The sequence below is a fragment of the Danio aesculapii genome, chromosome 20, assembly GCF_903798145.1.
Source record: "Danio aesculapii chromosome 20, fDanAes4.1, whole genome shotgun sequence".
In the NCBI taxonomy this organism is placed as follows: Eukaryota; Metazoa; Chordata; class Actinopteri; order Cypriniformes; family Danionidae; genus Danio; species Danio aesculapii.
The window spans coordinates 49,396,188-49,418,884 of NC_079454.1; the positions used below are offsets into that span (position 1 = coordinate 49,396,188).

Below are 22,697 nucleotides of genomic sequence, written 5' to 3' on the forward strand. Positions count from 1 at the left end.
TAAAAATGTTAATATAAAAATTAAATAGCTAAATATAAAATAAAACATTTAAAAATATATAAATAAAAGAAAAGCTCTACACAAAGCAAACTCTTACCCAATAGAGCAGTTGCTGCTGATGTCTCTCAGCACTGGGATTGGAGACTCCACTAGTCTGAGGAGAACAAAAGCAATGTTTCACAGGATTTGAAAAGCTTAACTCTCAAGTGCCTCAACAGACACAGCCAAAATAATGAAAACACAGAAAAGCATCAAGAAACAAAAGATAAACGTGTCGTCTCCTTACTTATCTGGTAGAATAGGGTCTTCATCTAGATTTAATATACCTTGGATTCCATGGCAAAACTCTGCAGGGATCTCAGTAACCTTCAAGAGAAAGAAGATTGGAAATTATTGACTGACAAATTGTGAATATAAGAATCATTTATTCATGCTAGTACAAATAAAACATAATTTTAGGTTAATAAATCATATCAGGTTAATATTGAGATCACTAAAATTTATTAATAAAAATAAAATGAAAATAAATACTTAAGAAAAAAAAGTAAAAAAAACTAATTAAATTTAAAAAAATTTATGAAAATAAAAATAATAAATAAACTGAATCAAAATTAAATAAGTTAAAATATATAAAAATAAATAAATTAAAAAAATATGTAAATAAATATAATTCAATTAAAAATAAACAAAATTAACCAAAAATAATTGAAAATATATTAAATAAACAAAAAATTTCAATAAATAAATTAAAAATAAATAATTAAATAAAATAAATGAAAATAAATCTAATTAAATAAATTAAAAATAATAAATAAAAAAATTTATAAAAAATGAATAAATAAAACTAAACTAAACTAAATAAATAAATTAACTAAATACGTATGGTGAACTTTGTAATGTTTCTAGCTCTAGACTAAATTCAGCACTTTCTAGATAAGCAAAAAAATATTGTATTTTTGTCAGAAATAAGCCAAAATTTAGTTCGATTTTTCCATTAAGCCAAATAATCTGCCAATAGGGAAGTAAAATAGTCTTATACAAACCAAAATCAAGATTTTACTTACTCTAGCTAGATTGATTGGCTTAATTTAAAAACTTAATTTCAATAGTTAACTTGGACTTTCTAAAACAACTGTTTTTTTCCTCTTTTAGAAAAATGCTTTATCATTTTTACAATTTTTAGAAACAAGGAACAAGGCAATTTTCTAGAAACAAGGCAAGTTAGAAACAAGTTAAAGGTGCAGTATATAAGTTTGACACCCGGTGGCTGAACTCGGTATTGCACTCATGGATCAAAACACGCATAATCAAGTTTCTTCAAATTGAGGACCATCAAGAGTGTGCCTGACCATCAAGCCTAAAGCCTCATTTAAGTCTGCAACAGTATGCGATAGAAGGAATATTTTCCATATTCCATATACAACAGAAAACTGACAATGATCACCTCATGTACCCCTCATGTGCTTTATTCAGTGTTAAATGCTAATAATGCGAGTTTGAATGCTATTTTACATGACATTTATTGGCATACTATTGAAAGCAGCAGCAGAAAGCTCACCTCAGATCTTGAAAATAAAATAAACCATTTGAACTTTAGAGCTCTGACTCAGTGCAAACCAACACATATCAGTGATTCAGCATGTACATTTAATAATGTTAGAGGTTTAATATGCATTTATTAAATTATAAACCTTTGCGAGTGAGTGCATACTCTGTGCTTCTGCATAGCTGTATTTAAATTTCTGTCGCGCTTCGTCTGATGCAAAAAGCCAAATTGCTTATCACTACAAATCTCATGTAGCGTGTTGTTAGGACACAGGGTTGCTCACCTAATGTTTACATACTTAATATTCATATTATTTGCCAATTAACAACCTCATGTGGAACTCCGAACTTAAGTCTCATTTCAGATTCTGCTACTGTCCACCGGATGTCACATTTCAGTCACAGACGCATACTCATTCATTCAGGAAGGCTCTGTTTTCCACCAAGGCAACCTGTGGTGCTGAAATATGGCTAAAGTGGCATTGGAAAACTATTGCTAATGTTTTATAACTTTAACTCTTAACATCTTGCCCTAGATTTATTTTTATTTATTTCATAGTAATTTAATTTGTTTGTCTTTATTATTATTATTTTCTTACACTGTTTAATTGTAAATGTTTACTTTCGACATTGACAATGTATCTGAACATTTATTTGATTGTGATCGTTGAAATGACTGCATTTAGTTGGTCATAAATCTGTACACTTATTACTCGTTTCCTTTTTTCTTTTCCCCTTATTATTATTATTATTATATATATATATATATATATATATATATATATATATAAATAAATAAATAATATGAAACAATTTGTACTGAAATAGTGTTTGATTTTTGCAATTAAAAAAAATGTAACTTGCATTGGGCAGGTTAAAGGGACCAAAACAAAGACAGCCATTCTGGCACGTAACTCTCATTTTTAAAGCAGAATATCTCACTTCAGCATTGTTTTTCAGATAAACAAGAATGATCCATAGCATGTTCTTAAATATCTGCAAAAATATTATGGTATTTTTATGCTTTAGACGAGTCAGAAACGTACATACAGCACCTTTAAGTTTCTTAAAGGGTGCACTGCATTTCTGAAGTGTGCACTACATTTACTAAAATTGATTATGGGGTAACACCTACAGAAAAAAGGAACATTATAAAAATGTATTGCATTAATAATTTTCCGACAATCATAACTCATGATCAAGTAATTCAGTTGGTAATGCTTTTCAATAAGGTTGCATTAGATAATGTTCAACAATACACTTTTACATATCTTTGTAAACATTAAATGAAACTAAAGGGTCACACTTTATGTTAACTGCTATACTATACAATTGCATATAAATTAATCATTTAGTATAATATACAGTGTGTATATGTTTTTTTTACATTGTACTAATATTTTAAACTACCTGCTTGTAATTACATCTGTAGTTAATTTATGTGATTACACTCACAATTTCACTTAACCCAACCTTAAACCTTCTCCGAGTCCACTTTAAGAGAACCAGAAGTGTTGTGCAATACTTTAACACAACAAAATAAGTATATTGTACTTATTTCTGATGCAAGTACATAGTAAATAAGCCCACTTAATATAAAGTGAGGCCAAATAATTAATAATTCTTCGTTAGCTCTGCATTAACTAAATATTAACAAGCACAACTTTGGATTTTAATCATGCATTAGTAAATGTTAACTTAATCATGCATTAGTAAATGTTAACTTAATCATGCATTAGTAAATGTTAAACTATGATTAATAAATGCTGTATAAGTATTGTTCATTATTTATCCAAAAAATCAAACCAAAAAGTCCTTCAGGGGTAGCTAATGTGTCTGTGCTCTTTGCATAAGGGATTCATAAAGATAAAAGTTAAATCATAAGTCCAAGACACTCAAAGTAAGTGAAAATTAAAAAGTCTTTATTATAATGGCTATTCTTTAACAACAGCACCATGACGTTTCATTTTTTCCTTGGACTTATGATTTCATTGTTCATTATTCAATGTGAGTGAATACATTAGTTAATGTGAACTAATGATTGTAAAGTGTTCAGTTGGATTAGTGTAGACCAGTACCGTGTGAGATTCTGCACGGTAGAGCTCCTGAATGAAATCGCAAAGAGGGTGGGACCTTCCCACAAACATCACATCACTTCCCAAACTGTTCCTCCTCACTGCAAACACACATCAGATAGTACAGTCAGATCACAATTACAACTGTGAAAATAAAACAGAATAAACAGGAGAAACTCTTTTATTGATGAACCTGAGGGAACAATCATGCACAGCAGTGTTAAAGGGGTAGTTCATGCAAAAATTATACATTGAGTTTCTTCTGTTGGAGACAGAGGAAGATGTATTGAAGAAAACAGCCATTGACTTCAATAGCATTTTTTGTGCCTAGCATGAATGCTAAATGTTTATTTTCTCAACATTTCCAGTAACGTTCTCTTATTAGTAACACTTTACTATAAGGTTGTATTATGCATTTACTAACATAAACATTCAATTCATGGAAGTTTATATATTAACCAACATTAATGTAATCTTATTGTAAAGCAGGGGGGTCCAATCCTGTTCCTGAAGATCTACCTTTCTGCATAGTTCAGCTCCAACCCTGATCAAACACAGCTAAACAAAGGCTGCGTCCGAAACTGCTTACTTCCATACTATATAGTACGCTAAAATCAATATGTGAGCAGAGTAGTATGTCCGAATTCACAGAATTCGAAAATCAGTATGCGAGAAATACCAGGATGACTTACTACTTCCGGCGGCATTCTGAAGTGCGCATCGCATGCATGCTGCGCTAACCCATTATGCCCCGCGAGAGAATTCATGAATGGGAGTGAAGTGATGCAACTGACGCAGGTAGGTCACGTGACCATGACAAAATGGCGGATGTAGTACGTCCGAATTGCATTCATACTTCTCACATTCATACTGTACAGAACGCACTTTTCTAACGGCCGAGTAGTACGTTTAAATTCAAATGCACCTATTGAGTAGTACACCGTTTCAGACGCAGTCATACTAAGTAGGATCTGAAGAAGCACTTGGTAATTAAAGACAGGTGTGTTTGATCAAGGTTGCAGCTAAACTCTGGAGGAAGGTAGATCTCTAGGGACAGGATTGGGCACCCCTGTTGTTAAGTGTGATCTACATTGGTGTGAAAGTATTTGGCCCCTTACAGACTTTATGTTTGTTACATTTCAAACTAATTGTTGAACTATGATTAATAAAGTTGTGTTCATTATTAGCTCATGCAAGTTAATAGATCAAATAGCATTAATGAAATCTTATTGTAAAGTATGGTGTGAAAGTATTTGCCACCTCACAGATTTTGTTTTCTCCCAACACCTCCCTATTCGCATATAATGACTCTCACTGTGGTTTGATGCAGTTGCCAAAGCTTTATAAATGACTCTATAAACTCTTCAAGACTCATTTGTTTTTGAGTCTCTGTTTTGGATCTCTGCATTGTCTTTTGAGGATCATTTGGTCTACTTCACTTCTCGATCTTTAGCAATCCTGCCTCTGGAGGTTGATGATGACGTTACACGAGAACAAAGATCTGTTCCATTACTCAAGACCGTAAGAACGAAGGATGCTTCAAAGTTCCTGGATGTGTTCTTGACAAAGGATGCATTGACGCAAAACTCACTCGAGAAGTCCTACAAATCATTTGTTGATTAAGGAGGGAAGTTCAGCCTTTTATATCGATTTATTATTAAAGTTCACAGATAGAACTTATTTATCTCAGTAGTTTCCCTGAACGAGACTGTGAAAGTAAACACTTACATGAAAATCTAAATAATGGCGTGAACACAATGAGGGTGTTTGCATGCAAAAAAAAAAATGGTTTCAGTGAGGGGGCAAACACTTTCACACAACTATACGTGCACAAATATATAAAAACAAATGTCCTGCAAAGTTCTGGAGGGATTTATTTGGGGATATAAACATATGGTTGGCCAGCGACTTCATGAATGAATGACTTCATTCAGACATTCAGTAATATAGTGTTATTGATTTTAAATGTACAAGTCTGACCTTCCTCTGGGGTCAGGTCATTGTAGACCTCTGCTAATGCTGCCCGTAACCGTCGCTCGTCCACAAACGGTAACAAAGCAACACCTGTTAGAAAGAGAAGAGCAGATATAAAACACTGAAGAGATGACAGCATTCACTTCTGTTCAGACTATCAGAGTTTCAGAGATGAGTGCTGACCCTGCCAGGCGTACTTCTTCCCATTCAAATCAATGGCAAAGTCATCGGGATAGAAATCAATGATGGAGGATTCCTGCACAAGACAAAGAGAATGAATAACTTTAAAATTCAAGCTTTTGACACATAGAAACGTGCCTGTTCAGATTGTTAATAGTTGTGAAAGTCTTAAATATTTTCCTTTGACTTGACTATTAAGAAAAAACACCACATTTTGAAATACTACCAACTGCTTGTCATACATCCATACAAAATAAGATGATTATTAATATTCATAATAATATTAAACTGCATTCTGAAAATAAGCGCAAATTGCTTGTCACACCTATTTAATGATAAATAAGTGAAATGAACATTTAAATAATGGATAAAAAAAAATTGTTCAATATTTACCAGACAAAAATAAAAAATAAAGATTTAATGCAATAACAGTGAACAGAATAGCCAAATGCTTTTCACATTTACATGTGTATTTTATATAAAACTGAAAAAAAAACAGGCTTTTTGCAAAATTTCTAATGACAAAATGTTTATTTAAAAATTGTGAATAAACATAATTGTTTAAATTACTCATCTCACACATTTAATGATGGTTATAAACAATATAATTCAATTAAACAAAAATATTTACTTTTGCATAATCTAAATGGTTTCAGAGGGGTTTTTGGTGGTTTCAGAGTTTCTCATTTAATCTAGTGTTGTCCTTATTTTGAGTTGAGCACTTGTAAAAATCAACTTGAAATTCCGGTAACACTTTGCAATATGGGACATGCAGTTAAATTGTTTATTAAAATGAACGATACTCATCCAGCAATCATTAATGACAGTTCAACATTAACTAATGCATTATTAAAATACTAATTCATGCTTGTTAACATTAGCCAATGCACGGTGCGTTAACCTGAACGAACAATGAATGACTACTTTAACATATTTTACATTGTTCGTTCAAGTTAGTAAATACTTCACACATTATAATTCCTGTAGTGTAAAGTGTTACCAAAATTCAGTGTAAAATTTGTTTGAGTAAATGAAACATTCACGTTCTCATTTTTACACCAGTTTTGAAGCAAATTTATATAGCTATAATACAATGCATCTTCCTCTGCTCAAGTGTTATTCAACCAGCCAAGCAGTGCCATATCGTCTGCATATTTAAATAGGATCCAGGGTTCATGTTAAATTCACTTAAAATTCATTTCTGCAGTGAACAGTGTAAGGGTGATAAAAACACTTTCGCATGGGAACTCCTGCATTCACAGCGTTCATCATGGAAGTTTAACCTTTGTGTGCTGTTGGGGATGTTTTCATCCACTCTGGGGTGATTTTGAGTCTTAACCTCTTAAAGTCCAAGGTGTTTTTATTACATGCATTTATTTCATTTCTCTTTGCTATTTAGGCTTATTGGAACCTAATTCGAATAAAAATCTAAGGATCATCTTTTGATACGATGTATTTTTAGAGAAAAATTATGTTCATAAATGCGGACTCGTGATCCGAATTTACATAACACTTTTCTTGAATTTTTATTGCATATTTAACATAGAATTATTTTTTTTTACTTGCTTTGACTATCAGAGAGTAAAAACAACATTTTATCCCATTTTGGACCATTAAAAACAATGTTTGGGACATTTTATATGCTGCAAACAGTTGCAGGATGACACGAAGTCTGTAACAAAATAAAAAACATTCAAAGTATTTTAAATAGCCACTTAGCCATGAAATAATCATGCATTCTTGATTGTTGCTGGTTTTCCCTGTTGAGAAGTAAAACTTGTCATTTTTACTGTTAATCATCAGTTGTAGTGCAAAAAAAAGCTTAGTTTCTGGCTTTTATATGAAGTTATAGACGAATTACCATGTTTGTAAACATTCAGGATGCGCGCGCAGCGGGGTTGCAGAAAAAAAACGGGAGCGCTAGCATTTACAGCGAGGGAACGACATACGATGCAGTACAGAGTTTGTTGTTGTATTAGAAATAAGTTATATTGATTACATATGTTATTCACATAATGCTTTCAGCGTATTATAACAGCTTGTCACCCAGTGATAAGCACAGTTATTCAGCTAAATTAACGTTAAAGTGAGCGGTGTTCATCTGACAGGTCCATTTACGATAGCATCCTCCCAATGAATATTGGATAAGATGAAATGACCAAGCATCCAGCCCCAAATCTACAACCTCATTGAAGCTCCAAGTGATTTTACAAGAGAAAAGTTAAACGCCTATAAGTCCTTAGATGAAAACAATGTTACTCTGTGTGGTCATGTGCAAGAAATAATGCTCCGATTACCAGATTCAAAACTTTGCAGTGCTAAAAACTGAGGTTCTGCCTAGCCAAAGACAAGGAAAGAAGACGGAGCTAACATTATACAAGGCCTGGGTAATCATTAACAAGCAAAACAACTGCATTCTGGACAGTTAACTGCATCTGTACGGCATAGTATGTGAACTTACATTTTTACATTTCATTCTGAGCATTCAGTGTCCGCAGTTTGATTCATCATATGTAACTGTTTTTGCTAAAATCATTGCTGCAATCAAAAAAAAGTAATGTGTATGATTCAGCATAGCGTGAACTTGCCTGATATAACATGAGAACTGCAGAGTCTAGCATTTTTAATTAGGTCCTTACTCCATTCAGCTCCCTTTTAGCCAAAGACATCTGCGGTTGGCATTAAAAGCAGTGTGGTGTACGGTAAAAGTTTCCTATTTTTGGACTTTTTGAATTTTTGGACTTCGAATTTGGCATCCTACTGCACATGACATGTTTGCTATAGCAAGCGGTCTTTCTTTGCAACCAGGAACCCGTGTGATGTCATGCGTGACGTAGGTAGGTAATTCCTCTATACTGAGTATAGTAATAATATTTCCTTACATTTATATAGCACTTTTCTGGACACTCAAAGCGCTTAACAGATTTTTAGGGGGGAAATCTCCTCATCCACCACCAGTGTGCAACATGCACCTGGATGATGCGATGGCACCCATATTGTGCCCGACTGCACATCACACAGCAGCTGATTGGTGGAGAGGAGACAACAAATGAAGCCATTTATGATATGGGGATGGTTAGGAGGCCGTGATGGACAGAGGCCAGTGGGCAAATTTGGCCAGGATGCCGGGGTTAAACCCCTACTCTTTTTCGAATGACATCCTGGGATTTTTAACAACCACAGAGAGTCAGGACCTCGGTTTAAAGTCTTATCCAAAAGATGGCGCTCACTGAGCAGTATAGAGTCCCCATCAATATACTGGGGCGTTAGGACACACGCAGACCTGGTTGAGTTCCCCCTGCTGGTCTCACTTTGCACACTTAACTTGATATGTCTGAGAAGAGCAAAAGCAGCAGCTCAGTTCTCAAAACATAGTAAACATGGCAAGTGTTTATGCACACACACTATAAACTGCTGTTATCCTTCAGATAAAAGCCAGAAACTTTTTTGCACAGGGGTATCTAAAGGGTAAAAAATGACACATGACCTCTTCCCAACAGAAAAAAAAAACAACACACACCAACAATCAAGAATGCATGATTATACGCTGTCATGGCTTTGCAGTCAAAAAAGGTCAATATAATAGAAGTCAATGGGGCAAAAACAGCCGCCAACATAACGAAAAGGTAGTCCATTTAAACAATACACATGGGCTAATACATGTGAACAATTTCTCAAATAAAAGGTCAAAGGTGATTCGGTCTCTCACCGGGTCTGACATCAGAGCTCTCCATGTTGTGGGCAGGAAGTTTCCACTGGCGGCAGGAAACACACCCATCAGCTGCTCCAGGGGTTTAAACTACAGAATTACAGCAGCGTTAAACCAATCGAAAACACAAAACAAAACAAGCAACAGCATCAAAAACAAATCTGCCATAAGAGCCAATGCAATGTGTTTCAAATTACCGGTTTGGTCCCTTTCTCGAAATCACTGAACATGCCCTTGATGTCTTTGAAGTCGGAGGCAAACGGAGCATAATGAAAGGGAAAATACCACTTCCAGGATGCACAGCCCTGTGACACACAAAAAACAGACACTTAGAGACACTGTCGTACAACACAAAAGACAAGTCAAATACATCTTCAGTTACTTCAATCAGAAACGCTCCATTTTTTTTTTAAAGACCTTCAATCCAAGTTGTTTTTTTAAGATCTTTTCCATTAGCCCGTCACACTCACACGTTCAACGGGAGACCTTGATACGCAGTCAAATTTTACAGCTCAATTAACACTCCAGAGGTCATTTAAACCAGACAGTTTAAGAGAGCCAACGGGCCTCAACAAAAGACACACACAGCTTAAAAAAAAAAAGCTCATGAGAAGCAATTCAGGGATATAGGCCAATTGTTTTGCTTTTGAGGTAATAAATACGCTGGAGTATTTGAAACATTTCCAAGTATTTAAGTGGGGATGCTGTCAAATGTACAATCCAAAGCATAACTGACCCATAAACAAACAGCAAAATGCAGGAGAAATTGAGTTTTTCCACTGAGGTTGAGCAGTAGGGTTTAATCGAGGTTTGCAGAAAAATAATTTCTGAGAATCTGGTGTGAAAATATACATATAAAAAAATTAAAAAAAAGGTAATAAATATGCTAGAGTATTTTAAAAAAGGTATTTTAAGTGGGCACACTTGTACAATCCAAACATAATTCGCCCATAAACAAACAGCAAAATGCAAAAGAAATTAAGGTTTGCAGTAAATTCACTTCTGAGATTCATTTAAAGTGACCTAACAAATTTTATTTTTTTTTTTTAAGTGTTAGGGTTTGTATAACAGTAGCTATGTTTCCATCCACCTTATTTATGTGCATTTTGGAGTGAAGTCGATGGAAAAAAAGGTGAAAATCCACATAAAAAAAGAAGATGCGAATAAACTACGATGGAAAAACTTTTACCGAACAAATTCCAGTATGTGTATTAAAAAAAGGTCATGTGATTTTGTTCTAAGAGATCACGTGATGAAAATGTGTGTGAATGGATAAACCAGCAGGCTGAGCACACTGTAAAACATCTGAACGGTTGTTTTGGTCATTCTAAAGTGCCTTAACCATTTCAGTACTAGTGTTATTATATTATTAATGACATCCAGAATCAAGAGCGTCTGTGCTCCGAGTCTCAAACGCCTCCGCGTCTCAAATGCCATTTCAAATGCCACCTTGCGTTCACTGAAAGTCATTTATTAAATGAAGAAAAGATTCACGCAGCTTCTCTTAATCGCAGCAATATTCCAGTTTTGTGCATAAAGTTAATTCACATTTTTCGATGGAAATTGTGGTTTAAGCTTGTCGCAGATAAATGAATGATACCAAACCAACAATAGGTTGTAAGATTTTGTCTTAAAGGGATAGTTCACCCAAAACTGTAAACACTGTAATCATTTACTCCAGTAGTCCCCAATTTTCTGACAATTTTACAGCGGACCAGTAGGATGACAAGCTGACAAAACATTACTGTCACTCTGATCCAAGTTTTATTTATGGATAAAATGAAAAGCACTGCAGTGTTTTTGTGTTTGACTGAGATAATTAGTCTACTGTAATGTGTTTATTCCATATAAGCTGAAGCTGATCGGTCAGTTCCTGTCACATGACTTGCAGTGCGCTTGCAGCATTCATTCAACAGTGGGTCTGGACAGCATGAGTGCATCACGCCGCTTGTGCACGAGCCACACACCTCCTCCGGAAAAAAAAACTTGTGCAAACTCTAGAAAAGATGCTATATGAGAACAGTACCTCAAAGGCCGCTGTCATTTGCAATTTCCAGCAAACAATCTTCTTGCTCAGAGATGGTGAATTAAACTGATTTTAATTAATTACTTTCTTATTTTTATTTATTTATTTTTGGATTTATATTTGTTATTATATTTAATTTTCAAATGTAATTTATCTTATTTATTTATTTTTAGTTTATATTTTATTGTATTTATTTATATAGGGAAAAAAAGTGTATGTATTAAAAAAAATGTTAGATATTTTTGTTTAGGCATTTTTGCTATATGGATTTTAAGTTCATGTATATGCATACATGGATTTTTTGTAATCCCCAATTTCTTTTTTTATCATTTTTATTTCTGTAAACTACCAGGGACAATTTTACCTAATCTAATAAGATTGCCACCTAAAGAATTGTGCATAAAAAGACCTACACAATTGTGTGTATGCATGCGTTTTTCGATGAGAGCTGTTTTGGATATTTATAACAGTTCTACAAAAAAAAAAAAATGTATACAGTTGCATTTATTTCGCCAAAAAGAATGGTTCCAAATGGTACGTTATCTCTGAGCAGCACTGTTTCTTTCCTAAATTAATCCTTTAATCAGGTTCCCATGAAAAGGATAGGTCACCCAAAATGAAATGTGGGTCCATGTACGAGTTTTCCTATTCTCTTGAACACAAAATATACCATGGAAGTCAATGGTTACAGGTTGCTATCATTCTTTAAAAAATGTAAGGTATATATTTTTTAAAGAACATTAGCAACCTGTAACCATAGACTTCAATGATCTTTATTTTTTCTACTTTGAAAATAATTGGTTACACGTTTCCAAAATTCTCAAAATAACTCATATATTCAACAGGAAAAAGAACCTAAGCATGTTTGTGACACCTGAAGGTCAAATAAATCAGTGGTCCTCAACCACAAACTGGACCCGTACCGGTTTGTTGATCAATAGGTATCAGCCCACTTCTTATCGGAATCTGAAAAACCTTTTATTTTGAAAAATGACTCTCTCACATCTCGGTCACTTGAGCGCCCAATTGTAAACCACAAACAGCAAAATGAGTAACGTCTTTGGAGAGTTTTTTTGCTAAGGGGAAAAGGTCCAGTGAAGGACCCACGAACTTCCAAGGAATGGATCTGTAAAAAAACCAGGTGAATCCACCATCTCTGTGCAAGAAGATCAATTGCTGGAGATCGCAAATGACAGCGGCCTTACAACAGCACTTGTTTGAAAAGTTCTCTATGTATTTTTTATAGAGCATATATGTGGTGAGGACACTGACCTGGACTGTCGTCGTTTGGTTTATTATAGTTTATATTTATTTATTTTCATATTTTATTATCCATTATTTTAAAGGACGATAATTAAACTTTAACGGTAAATAGAATTATAAAAGGAAATTTAAAATATAAAAAAACTAAATAAACCCATCACGTTTTCCTTCCGCTAAGGCATTTATGATGGAGAATCTAATTGGAGCTCCAGCGATGATGGCACCTTCTGCATCCAACAGTCATCCAACCTATTAATTTCACGTATTTAAATTGACATTCAGTCAAGTGGGGAAAAGCAGAAAGGTACAAGAAACCCACGCAACAGAAATTATACTCGTGACCCCTCAAATGAAAAAAAATAGACGCACTAATGTGGGTAAATAAAAGCCATGTGGAGATCTGCCCTACATTGTCAATCCGGAGTAATGCCTGCTCTCATCGGCCATTTGGCAGCATCTCTGTGTGTGTGTGTGTGTGAGAGAGAGAGAGAGAGAGAGAGAGAGAGAGAGAGCGAATCAGAGAATATGTGGCAGAAGGGAGCAAACGCAGCAGCGAGACTTCATAATGAATGTGTTCAGCGTTTCCCCAGAGATGCCTCTTGTCCGCCAAACACATGGAGCGAGCGCAGACTGTGCATATATATAGAGCTGCAATTACCACCGACAAATCCCTGCGCACACAGCTCTAATCAAGCAGAGATCCACTGGAGAGAACAGAGCTCTAATGACTGAATTTAAAGCTAAAGATCAAGACCCCGGCATTAAAACCCAACTAGATAACACTGACTGGCTCAAGGAGCAGCGCAAACACGACACAAATCTGTTTGATCCCAAAAACCGCTGCACAAACGGATCAGGCCGGAGGAGGATGTGTTTTAACAGTTCCAGGATCAGTTTTAAAACAACGCGAGGGAAATGAAAGGGAGAATAAGAGGTCGGAAATAAATGAAGCAAGCAATTGTGTTCTTAGCTGAAGTGAAAACAAAACCAAAATAAGGCAAATTTAAGACTTTAAGGCCATTATGAATGAAATATCAGACATATACAGGGCTAAATGCTAAAGATGGACTTATTTTGACACATTATTTAAAGTGTGTGCGCATAAAAGCAAACTCCAGTTGTATACATATTTCAACATAAGGTTTCTTATTAAAAAATAAAAATACGATGAAAACTACACTAAACATGTACAACACTCCTTCCAGGTCATTGTCCTCACTAGGCCTGTCACGATAATCAATATATCAACTTATCACACAACACATGGACATAACCTCAATTAGGGCTGGGAGATTTGGCAAAAATGCAATCTCGTTTAATTCTTTTGCATATTGATCAATAACGATATACATTTCTAAATGAGTCGTTAATGCTTCCAGATTTAAAAGAGTACCACAAAAATGACTGAAGCCACCAAATTTAGAGGGTGCGTTAAATAGCATAACCCATTTTCGGTGGCCGATCATTTTTGGTGGCCCTAAATTTGGCGCATCTCTAATATCATCAATTGACTCCCATAGTTGCAGATTTCTGCGGTGTGATTGGCTCTTAGATCAATATAAAAAGTCCAGAGCTTCTCATTGTTACAGACATAAATTTTACCGCGGTTTGATATAATATCATTTATCGGACCAGTCCTAATTTCAATCCCTTTTGGTGATGCAATATAAGAAATAAAATATTCTTAAGAATAGAATATGATGTGTTAGGAAGAGTGTACTTGCATTGTGCTATTATATTGTCATTCTGGCATTATATAATGAGTGGCATAAAATAGTCTTTATGTCAATAATATCATTTAGAAAGAGCTTTATTGTCAGGTATGTTCACACATACGAGGAATTTGTTTTCGTGACAGAGCTTCTACAGTGCAACAGGATTACAGAGACAGGACAATAAACAGATAATAAATATATTATATTAAAATACAACTTAAATATTTTGTGCAATATATCATACAACAACAAAAAAAAAAAATTTGCATATCATGACAGGCCTAGTCCTCACCACATATGGTCTATAAATGGAGACCAATTAAGATGGATATAAATGTCTATAGATGGAGAAATTTTAAACAATAGCTATTGTAAGAACGATAATTAAAGTTAAACCGTATTAGTAAATAGAATTATAAATATAGAATATAACTATGGAACTCTATATAGAAATAGGAGTTTTATTGATGTTGGACAGATTCTGCGGTTTTAAATTGGAAACTTAAGACCTGTTTAAAATAATTTTAGATCTACAAATATTAATGAATTTAAGACTTTATGGCCTAGCATTATGTTTTTGAAATTTAAAACATTTCAAGACCGCACAGACCCGCTGTAAAAAGAAATAAAATAATCCATAAACAAATATTTTAATTAAGGACATTTAAGATCAAGATTCCTATTGCTATTTCTTCAGGCCCGTAGTCAGGGGGGTTTAGGTGGTTTGAAAGACCCACCCCTTCACTGACAAACGTCCAGAATTTGTCCCATACATGAGCTCATTTGTCCTGTTTTGATAGTAAAATTAACTCCTTGAAAGAGGCTTTAAGGCCAAGCGGAATCCTCTGTTGGCTGTTGCTTCAGTGTGACTTATCAGCTTATCAGTTTTGGCCAATGCTAACAACTGAATGAAAAATAACCAAACAACTGAACTCCAGAAAAACAACATTTATATTTCATGAGTTCAACATCCAGCTGTTCACAAAAACATGCAATCTGATGGAAGGGAAGTCCTCTTTTGCTACTGTATTGTTTTTAAATAGAGAAAACATTTCACAAGTAACTTTTATTCTAAATCTTGGACCTTACTCTTAAAAACAAAAAATTGAGCAATAAAAAGGTGTGAAGCACCAAAAGTGGACTATTAAAATAATTTTAATACTATTTGGCTATTGTCATCCTTGAATTTTCAAATGTACTTTAGGAGAGAGTCTGTAAAAATTGTGGAGCTCTACATTTTTTTTGTATTATTAAATTTTTTTTATTATTCAAATGGACAAGTTCTGATTGAGGAAAAGTCGAATGTGCTGGCCAGTTTGTTATTTGCCTAATAAATGATAATAGGCAATAGGCTACAGTTTTTAATTTAAAACTTTAACAAGATTCCTGTTTTTTTTCTAATGATATACGTCATAAATTTGTATTTTAAAAATACGTATTTTTTCATATTTCTTTATTATAAATCTTTAGGAAATATATTTGGTACAAAAGTGAGATTATGCTGACCATCTGAAAAGCTAATTCAGCTAAAAATAGAGCTTAAAAAGTCACTAAAATGCAGCATTTAAATCTCGAAATTAAATTAAAAATAAATAAATAGGTGCATAACTAAAAAAAATTTCCACTTTGAGAGAAATAAAAGAACCAGCCCTTTTACCAGGCTGTTTTTAACAATGATAATAAGATGTTTCCTGAGCAATTATTTAGCATATTAGAATAATAAAGGCTCGTATAATACCGAAGGCCTTATGTTATGATGCTGAAAATTCAAGTTTGCATCTCAAAGATTTGTCATTTTAAATAACAATATTTCTCACTGTTTTTAATGTAACGCTTGACAAGGTCTCAGTTTATTTGTAAACATTAATGCAGTAATTAAAATTAACAAACTGTAAGCAATATTGTAGAGTAATTCTTAACCTTTGTTGGATTGATTGTAATGTCAGACCATAAAAACAAACAAAAAAAGATAGTTGCTTATGTTAGTTAACTTACAAAGCAGTAGTCACTGTAGAGATTAAGATTAGGATTGAGTAGCTCTTGTTAGTTTGTGTGCAATATATAATAAGTTAATAGTATAGTTCATTGTTAGTTTGTGTTAATTATATAACTAATGTTAATAGATGTAAACAAATGAAAGCTTATTGTGAAGAAATTTCCACTGCAGGTAAAAAACTAAAACGAATTACATTTACCTGCTAAGGTTTTTAAGTGCAATGAAAACAAACAAATGTCACCATTAAGCAGTCAGTAAATCTTTATATTTTATGGCAACAATCTTAAAGCATTACATTATATTTCTGTGATCACTAAAATGTTGCAGTGGTCATTATGACCAACAAAACAAAAAATCATTTAGGCCATAATTTAATAATCCATGTATATTGTGTGTGGATGTGTATGCATGCAAATATATATATATATGCGTACCAGTACTGTGTATATGTATAAATGTGTACATGTATTTATCGCTTGATTTACTTGTTTATTTTGTTCTATTTGCTTATACTTGTTTATTTTTTTTCATTAAACTCTTATTAATGGTACTTTATTTTAAAGTGTTTCCTATTGTACTTTATAATGCTTCTGCAATTTAATTTGGTTGAAACAATTTGGGTTTGTTTACTCAGAGCATCTGTACAATAAAATAAACAGGTTTAATAACTAAAAAGAAGTATAATCTTTTTTTCTTAGGTCAATATAGTGTTCAAAAATGCTAGGAAACAATAGAAAAGGTTTCAACTTATATAATAATAATAATAATAATAATAATAATAATAATAATAATAATAATAATAATAATAATAATAATAAGATAAGTAAAAAAAATAATAATATTTTTTAAAAGTAATAATAAAGTAAATAATAATAATAATATTTTTTTTACATTTAATAATTATAGTAATAAAAAAAAGTTAAGGACAAATTTCGTAATAAAAATGTAAAAAATAATGAAAATAATAATAATATTTTAAAACGTATTAAAGTGAAGAAGAATTTAACATATAATTATGATAGTAATATTACTAAAAAAGAAAAAAAGTAAAAAATTCCTAGTAATAATAATAATAATAATAATAATAATAATATTAAAATACATTTTTTAAATAAATACATAAAGTAAATAATAATAATAATAAAAAATAAAGTAAAATAATAAAAATAAAGTAAATAATAATTTTCTCAAAACTTAATAAAAAAGTAAAAGAATAAACAACAACTACAAAATTAATAAATAATAAAAAGTTTAAAAATAAGAAAAAAAAATATTATAAAAATAATAATAATAATAATAATAAAATAAATAAACAGCAAGAAAAAAAATTCGATAGTCACAAGCCTATTTGTGTTTAAAATCCAAAAGCCTAAAACCACGAGGGACATCAAATTTGGTAATTTGCATCTTTAGGTGAACTATCCCTTTAAGAAGTGCGAATTGTGTCTTACCTGATAGTAGTAGCGGAGCACCCAGCATAGGCCCTCCACGTACGACTGCACCACTTTCTTACGAAACTCGTCGTCCGTCGCATCCACGTCGAATTTATTTTTGTAGTAACGCTGCTTCCAGCCGTCCTCCCATAACCTGAAGCACATTTACAACACAGTCACAGACACATCCAGCTCACCATCTCCTCCAAATACAGGCCTGAATTCATTAAAAAGCGAACACAGTCTCTCCTGTGCCAAACGCGAGCCGCTTCGCTTATATGCATATGCACGCCTATGAGAATTTCCCACTTTGACGGGCTCCATTAAGAGGCGACGGGGAAACTTGTTTTCCACCTTAGCGCCGGTCAGGATGTTTTGACATGCTCTGGAAATGCAGCTCACATAATCAAGGAGGAGCTGCATCTGTCTGGTGTAACCTCTACAGCGGCCCACCGGGGACCAGGAAAACCTCCATGAATACCAATTGAACCCAATCGATTTAGGAGCGCGCTGGAAAGCTAATCACTGAAACATTTGCCGTATTAATCACTGGCTGGACGGAGACGCGCCAATAGCCATGTTTCCATCCAAAGATGGGAATTAAATTTATGTGCAAAACTGGAATATCTCATTTGCAAAAATTAAGCAGCAAGAATCCAAAATCGTCACTTCCTGATAAACTGGTGCCAAATACATACCTGTCAACATTGGGATGTAAAAATACAGGATATGCTTTAATTGAAAACAAAATTAGCCTATTAAAATCAATGGCCTATACAGAAATGTATTAATGAATTAAAGAGCCCCTATTATGGGTTTTGGAAAATGACCTTCCATGTAGTGTCTAACACAGCTCTAAGTGAAGCGAAATATCCAGCTAAGGCTTAAATCTGTAAGTGCACTGTGTTTAGAACTATTGATTCATATTAATTAGAATAGTCGACTCATAGTGGTTTGAATGAATCGCTGCTGTAACGAGTCTTTAACCGTGTCAGCGAGACGTCGATACAGAACTCAAGCCCCACCCATTTGTTGCGAGCCAGGACCCGGGAAAATTTAAACCACTGGCCCCACCCACAAACACTGTAGAAAGAGGAAGACAAACACTGCAGCAGACCCAGGGTGAATCATGTCGTGAAGACACCCTCACACTTCACAGCACAGTAAGTTAGTGTTACTTTCTCTACCCAAAGATGTAGCTGTGAAGAGTGAAAAGTCAGTAGTTGAAGTTTATTTTTGCAAAAATACCTCAGCATTATAGCCCCAGCCTTGTGCCGTGTTCTTGTCATTTTTCTGACGAGTGCTTCAGCAATCTAAACGCTTACAACAAGGGATTCGTCTGCCGTTTGTTAAAGGAAGAATCAGAAAAGGCTACTGATGTATGGGACTTTGTCAGAGCTTAACAGGTACTTTATGGCCCGTTTCCACTGAGTGGAATGGAACGGTACACTTTTCACTGTCAAAAGGTAGCTATAAGAGAACCGTACCGTACCACTTTTGGGTCATCCTTTGTATTTAAAATCACAAAAAATATTGCAATACAAGTTGTGCTTGACTGATGTGTTTGGCACCATCTATCTGCTTGTTAAGTGTGACGTCACGCAAAGCAGCTTCCGTGTCCAAGCGCTATATCAAACTGTACGGGGAGGCTCAACACATGGTAATAATAAACGTTCGTTTATGAAAGTGCTGTATGCTCTATATAATGTTGAAGTCAAAATTATTAGCCTAATTAACCTAACCTAATTAACCTAATTAACCTAGTTAAGCCTTTAAATGTCACTAAGCTGTATAGAAGTGTCTTGAAAAATATCTAGTCAAATATTATTTACTGTCATCATGACAAAGATAAAATAAATCAGTTATTAGATATAAAACTATTATGTTTAGAAATGTGTTGAAAAAAAATCTTTCCATTCAACAGAAATTGGGAGAAAAAATAAACAGGGGAGCTAATAATTCTGACTTCAACTGTATATATCCAAGCCTAATATCAGATGGCCAGAAACTGATTAATTTAAAAACTAGTTTTCCCTGACTTTGATGACTTCTGAAGTACAGAAATATCTATTCTATTGACTACTTTGTCTATTGGAGAATTACTGAGCATTGTGTCGTTACCTGACGTTATCTTCAGGCTCTGGTTCGCTGTCGCTGTCGTCAGCTTTACGCTTTACACCACGATTGTCCATGCTGTCACTGGATTCACCAGAACCCTGAGAGAAAGGACAGAATAAGGACACATGTAAACGCTAAATCAATGAGAGTCATATTTTGAGGTCACAGACAGTGTTAAAGCGACACGGTGTTAAAATGCTGAACAAAGAGCAGGAGCAAAAGAAAGAAATACGTGCCTTCCCATTTCTCATCATGGCTCTCAAGGACTGAGCTGCATCCTAAAAATATATATATTTAAAATAAAAACTGTATTCAAGCAAGGTGGAAAAAAAGAGGCTCAAGAAGACAATTATACATTCAAGTCCAGGTGAAAATCTTTAACAAAATAAATGCAGAAATTGTTCACAATAAAAATAAATTTAAAAAGACCTCTGAAGTGGAGTCATGAGAAGTGAATTTATTTCCAAAACATACTGCAAAAAAGGTGCTTTTAACACAAAAAGTGAAAGAAATATTCATTTCTGTGATTCAAAGTAGATTTTCTTCAGCACAGGGTTTCTGCAGGTTTCACAAAGTTAAATTTAAGACATTTTAAAGACAATTATGAATGCAATTTTAGACTTACACAGGGCTAAATGCTAAGGATTTTGTCCGAATATTCCAGTTAGAAAAGAGCTTCACTTGACAAATCAAAAAATATTAATTACATTTAATATTACAATAATAATCATTTTGTTTTAATATTTCTTAATTTAAGTAGATTCATTCACAAACCCTATAACCCTGACCAACAATAGTATAATAGTTGTCAATTACTTCAGTCTACAATAATAATTTAATAATAAAGAATATAGGTCAGGTCTGTATACTCAGCAGTAAATAAATAGGGAGCTTTTAAACAAATGTTACTATGAAAAAAAAACAAGTATTTGAATGCTATTTTTAAATAAAAAGGTAAAAGTTTTATTGGGATTGTTGGTGTATAATATAATGCTGCATTAAATATTTTATTGAACCATTATATTGGGCATTACAGGGGGGCTAATAAGATTTCAACTGTATACATCCAAGCCTAATATCAGATGGCCAGAAACTGATTAATTTAAAAACTAGATTTCCCTGACTTTGATGACTTCTGAAGTACAGAAATATCTATTCTATTGACTACTTTGTCTATTGGAGAATTACTGAGCAGTGTCGTTAACTTTAAGACATTTTAAAGACAATTATGAATGCAATTTTAGACTTACACAGGGCTAAATGCTAAAGATTTTCTCCGAATATTCCAGTTAGAAATAAGCTTCACTTGACCAATCAAAAAATATTTAATACATTTAATATTACAATAATAATCATTTTGTTTTAATATTTCTTAAGTATATTCATTCACAAACCCTATAACTCTGACCAACAATAGTATAATAGTTGTCAATTACTTCAGTCTACAATAATAATTTATATTGGGCGTTAATGGCCAGATTGGGCAGCTACACCTGAACAAGGGAAAATTAAGACTTGTTAAAAAAATAAAAAAAGAGATAAGCCCTACAGCACAACATTTAAGTAGATTTAAGACTTTAAGGCCTAAAACCTAAGACATTAAGACCCCGCGGATACCCTGCAGCATTATTCCAATCAGGTTGGTTGAGATGTGCCAGAGCGCTGTTCACTTGGGTAACTTGGCCTTGTAGTGTGAATGCAAAGCTCGCCTGAGGCAGAAACTGAAGACGAGACGTGACTTTTAAAGGACTGTTTCATATGGATTTATTAATCATTCTTACTGTTCAATGAACGCAAACAGTCATTGTTTATTAAAGATGCAAACCCCTTGCTGCACCTTCAGCAAAACTCCTAATACCTGCAGCACGAAGAATTTTATGATTATTTATGAGCGTTAAAAGTGACTGATCTGCTCGGGGGAATTATTTGACTGTGCATCACTGCATATCAAATAACAAATGATATAACTAAAGAAATCTCCACTGTGCTGAGCGAGAGCGCTTCCCTTCTGTTAAACTGAACAGCGCATCATCGAACTCGGATGCAATGTGAGTGCTGGCCATCGGGGCAAAGGGGGGACAAGTGTGCTTCGGCACGGTTCAAGGCAACTGTACATAGTGCGAGTATAAATGCAAGACTATGTTCTCCTAGCGCGTCTTCTCATATAATTATTTGCCTACATATCAGATCTGAGAGCTTGCTAGTTTTATTGAAAGCATTAATTCAAAAGGAAAATAACTCCAGCAGCACCAAGGCTGTTGAATTAGTGAGAGATGCTGTGTGAAAGCTGACCTGATTGCGCTGGTTTCCCTGCATCCTCATTTCGAATGCTGCATGTCTGGCGTTCTGCACTGCCATTGGTCGATCTCTGCCACCCAGAGCGTGAGGAGCAAACTGACCCCCGGGGAGAAATGATGGACGCTGCTCTGCCTGGGAAGAGAGAAATAGAGACGCACATGCTTTAAGTCGTGCCAGATTATTCTGCAGACTTCTGTATTGACAATAAATTACATATTTAATGCAGCATTATATTGTTATTTTTTCCTCCCATAGATTAGAATGTCCCCTGCTTTTTTTATTGATCAAAAAAAGGCATTTAGATCTAGACAGATACTAAAATGTAACTTCTATAGTTAACTATATTTTATTATTTAGCAAAAATA

General features: G+C 33.9%; 1 protein-coding gene across 2 annotated transcripts in view; it reads right to left on the bottom strand.

The window, feature by feature from the left end:
- Nucleotides 1-22,697, bottom strand: part of xrn2 (5'-3' exoribonuclease 2) — an 80,735-nt gene that overhangs the window by 37,209 nt on the left and 20,829 nt on the right. Inside the window, exons 15-25 of one of the 2 annotated variants that reach the window (XM_056481432.1) lie at nucleotides 22,327-22,464; nucleotides 20,271-20,312; nucleotides 20,038-20,132; nucleotides 17,935-18,070; nucleotides 9,681-9,788; nucleotides 9,484-9,573; nucleotides 5,778-5,850; nucleotides 5,601-5,684; nucleotides 3,624-3,721; nucleotides 287-366; nucleotides 98-154 (exon numbers count right to left, since the gene is read on the bottom strand). In XM_056481432.1, the coding sequence (XP_056337407.1) occupies nucleotides 98-154; nucleotides 287-366; nucleotides 3,624-3,721; nucleotides 5,601-5,684; nucleotides 5,778-5,850; nucleotides 9,484-9,573; nucleotides 9,681-9,788; nucleotides 17,935-18,070; nucleotides 20,038-20,132; nucleotides 20,271-20,312; nucleotides 22,327-22,464 (1,001 nt within the window). The remainder of the gene's footprint in view (nucleotides 1-97; nucleotides 155-286; nucleotides 367-3,623; nucleotides 3,722-5,600; nucleotides 5,685-5,777; nucleotides 5,851-9,483; nucleotides 9,574-9,680; nucleotides 9,789-17,934; nucleotides 18,071-20,037; nucleotides 20,133-20,270; nucleotides 20,313-22,326; nucleotides 22,465-22,697) is intronic. The other variant, XM_056481433.1, reaches the window with a different exon arrangement.